The 3430-nt window shown below is 47.4% G+C and overlaps 2 protein-coding genes across 2 annotated transcripts in view; both read right to left on the reverse strand.

The window, feature by feature from the left end:
- Positions 1–3430, reverse strand: part of YBX1 (Y box binding protein 1) — a 24611-nt gene that overhangs the window by 19719 nt on the left and 1462 nt on the right. The window contains exon 2 of the mRNA XM_010862806.1: positions 400–588. Within this exon, the coding sequence (XP_010861108.1) occupies positions 400–588 (189 nt within the window). The remainder of the gene's footprint in view (positions 1–399; positions 589–3430) is intronic.
- The window catches only part of PPIH (peptidylprolyl isomerase H (cyclophilin H)), a 25071-nt gene continuing 22425 nt past the window's right edge, over positions 785–3430 (reverse strand). Inside the window, exon 10 of the mRNA XM_010862656.1 lies at positions 785–950. The gene's annotated coding sequence lies outside the window, so the exon portion shown is untranslated. The remainder of the gene's footprint in view (positions 951–3430) is intronic.

The following is a 3430-nucleotide window of genomic DNA, read 5'->3' on the forward strand; positions in this document are numbered from 1 at the left end:
TCCCGCTACCGATCGAACTAGCGAGAATGGCGGGACGGGCGGGATAAGCCCTGCGAGCGACCCGCCCTAAGCATCGTTCAATGGTCAGTAGTGTTGTCAATCTCACCACCTGACCACAACTCCTAGTTTCTATTGGCTAATACTCTTTCACTCCTCCACTCTCATTGGCCTTTAGGCGGCTAATTCGGCCGACCTACAACCGTTCCTGCCTCTGCTGCCGCCATAGAGACCGGAACTAGAATTAGAGTAGAGTCACCACGAGAACCATAGAGAACCCGAGAGGACGGGCAAGAGGGGACGTGACTTTCACGAGGCTGCAGCCGGGGTGGGCCGGCTCCAAGTCCAGGGTTGTGTCCTGGCCGAAGGAAAGGTACGGCCAGATGCCTGCGCCGGGATTACCCGGCCTGACCTGGGGGCTTGGAACGGGGCCCGACGACACCGTAGCTGCATGTGGAGAAGGCCTCCCTCCCGCCCTGCTCCAAATATGGTCCCTGTGACCTCAGACCATTACTGCAGATAGAGCCGTCTTTTCTACAATGGCCGTGTACTCGCGGCAGAGCCGAGAGTTTCTGGAACATACTTAAACGACTGGATTCAAAGAGCGTCGGTTTACGGCGAACCAGTCACTCTGCGGGGGGGATCATGCTAGCTATTAGGAAGCCCCTGTTAAAAATATTGAGGGCGGAGGGCGGAGGGCGGGGGTGTACTCCATGGGGACCTGCCTTCCAAGCATAGGACTGTCTGGTTAAGTATTCACGTCTTTTTGTATTGGCCACAAAAAAGATTTAATTTCAACTTTATTGCGCAAGCTAGGCATTTTATTCTTACAACAGCCATAATTGAGGCTGCCACATAATGTAGATGAAGCCCTTCACCTTCGTTCTTTATTAGGCGTCTGCTATCTCCTGGGGATGGACAAGTTCGCCAGTTGCAGCCTTCTTAAACTCAGCCTAGGGATGAAGGCACAAATTCAAAATGCGACATACCAAACACCCCAGCGCTGCTAATGCACAAAGCGTTTTGGGAGTGGCCGTGGGAAGAAGGTAGCCGACTTCAAGCACATGGAGGTTTATGCAAAGGCACAGAGGGAAGAGATGGGGTCTGGGGAAAATGGAAGTAAAGTAGTTACACAGGACCAGAATGAAGACGCTGGGTTATACAGGAAGGCAGGGTTAAATTAGGAACATTTTATCTGAAACTTGAGGGCAATAGTGAGAAGGGTAATTTTAGAGTTGAAATAGGGACTGGAATTTTTTTTTTTTTTTGGTATTGCTAGGGAGCAGAGAATGGGTTGCTACCTTGGAAGTAGGGAAGCCGCCTAGGAGGCTAGTGTGGTAGTCCTTACCCCATCGGTATCATTTCGGCTGTCAATTCCACCTCCTAAACGCCTCCCTGAATCAGTCATAGAAAATCTCTAAATGCCAATCCAGTCCTTATTCCTACTGCTGCTACTCTAATGTAGGCCATCATCATCTAGTGCTCATTGCAGGGGTGGTTGTTTAGTTGCTAAGTCCTGTCCGACTCTCTGTAACCTGTATGGATTGCAGCCCACCATATTGCTCTGTCTGTGGGATCTCCCAGGCAACAATACTGGAGTGGGTTGCCATTTCCTTCTCCAGGAGATCTTTCCAACCCAGGTATCGAACTCATGTCTCCAGCATTGGCAGGCAGGTTCTTTACTACTGAGCTACCTGGGAAGCCCCAGAGCAGGGGTAAGCACACTTTTTCTCTAGGGGTCAGATGATTCCATCTCAACCACTCAACTTTATAGAGCCTGAAAGTAACCATAGGCAATCAGTAAACAAGTGCATCTGTGTTCCCCCCAAAAAGTAACTTATGGAAATTTGAATCTCGTGCAGTTTTTCGTCACAAAATATTTACATTTTCCAACTGTTTAAACCCTTTTCCCCCAACTATTTAAACATTTAAAAATCATCCTTAGCTCATGAACCACTGAAAAATAGAAAATACCTGGCCTGCCAAACTCTGGCTTAGAGCACCGCAGTTATCATTTTTTCTTACTCTAATAGTCCCCACACCAACATCGTGTTTGAAACCGCCATCTGATCATGACACTGTCTTACTTAAAATCTTTCAGTGACCCACAGAATTGTCCAGATTCCTTAATGTGGTTGGCAGGACCTTGCATGACCTCTAGACTTAGCTTCCAATCTTCTTTCACATCCCCTGTCCAACCTTCCAGGTGACCCTTTTACAACTGCTTCCTTTGAATTACTGCATTCTATTCCCTCTGTTCTTCCTTTCTCCTTTGTCTGCTTAATTCTTCATCCTCTGCATCTTGCCTCAGGTGTTACTAGATTAGGAGACCCTTCCTCTCCTCACACACTGTACTGCACTCCTTACATCTTCCCTATAGGACTACCAGTTCCTGAGGCATCTGGCATAGTCCCTGACACATGGTATCTTAATGTATTAAATACGGTGTGATGTAGAAAATGGATCGGAGAAGGAGGTAATGGCAGCAGAGGTTATCTAGGCAGCAGTGCCAGTAATCCAAGAGAAAAGGTTTGCAGCCCCAGAGCTGCTATTCATCTGTTCCAGCTCCAGGTGACTTTTGACTGTTAAAAAGAAAATGTTTCCTCAAAGGCAATTCTGCCAACACTGAGGACATTTAAAAGTGTGCCCTAGAGGCTTGAGAGCTTTTTTGCAAAGTGGAGTTATAAAGACACTTAGAATAATAGCAGCAGCACCTTTGAGAATAAGTGAGGGACCTTCCCTATGTAACTGCTTCGAAGGGATGGCTTCTCAAGCAGAACAATAAATTCTGTAACATTTGTCTTTAAAGTGTTACTTAGAAGTATCATTACTTACTCATCCAATTACTTTACTAAGCTCTCTCTTCATGCTCAATGCACATGAAGATAGATGAAGGATTTAAGAAATACGAAACTAGTTTTCCTTGTAGCTACATCTACCACTGCAGATGGTACTGAAGCACTGAGGAGAAAGTTCATGTCAAAATTCGTCTCCTGTTTCAAGGTGAGAGTTCTCTACACCAGAGTCCCCCTGTCACCCTGAGAGCCCAGGTGACCACAGCTTTGGTGTGTACCTTTAAGTGATGTGAAAGCCAGTGGGTTCATTCCAAGAATCTCCTCTGCAAAACTTTCACTGGGTCCCCATCTCGTATAGACTCTGGCCCAAGAATATAGTTCCCTTTTCCTAGAAGGCCCTCCCCACCATTATCTCCAGGCTAATTCCAACCAATCTGCCAATCAGATCAGATCAGTCGCTCAGTCGTGTCCGACTCTTTGCAACCCCATGAATCGCAGCACGCCAGGCCTCCCTGTCCCATCACCAACTCCCAGAGTTCATTCAGACTCACCTCCATCGAGTCAGTGATGCCATCCAGCCATCTCATCCTCTGTCATCCCCTTCTCTTCTTGCCCCCAATCCCTCCCAGCACCAGGGT

The sequence above is a fragment of the Bison bison genome, unplaced genomic scaffold, assembly GCF_000754665.1.
Source record: "Bison bison bison isolate TAMUID 2011002044 unplaced genomic scaffold, Bison_UMD1.0 scf7180017864484, whole genome shotgun sequence".
Lineage (NCBI taxonomy): Eukaryota > Metazoa > Chordata > Mammalia > Artiodactyla > Bovidae > Bison > Bison bison.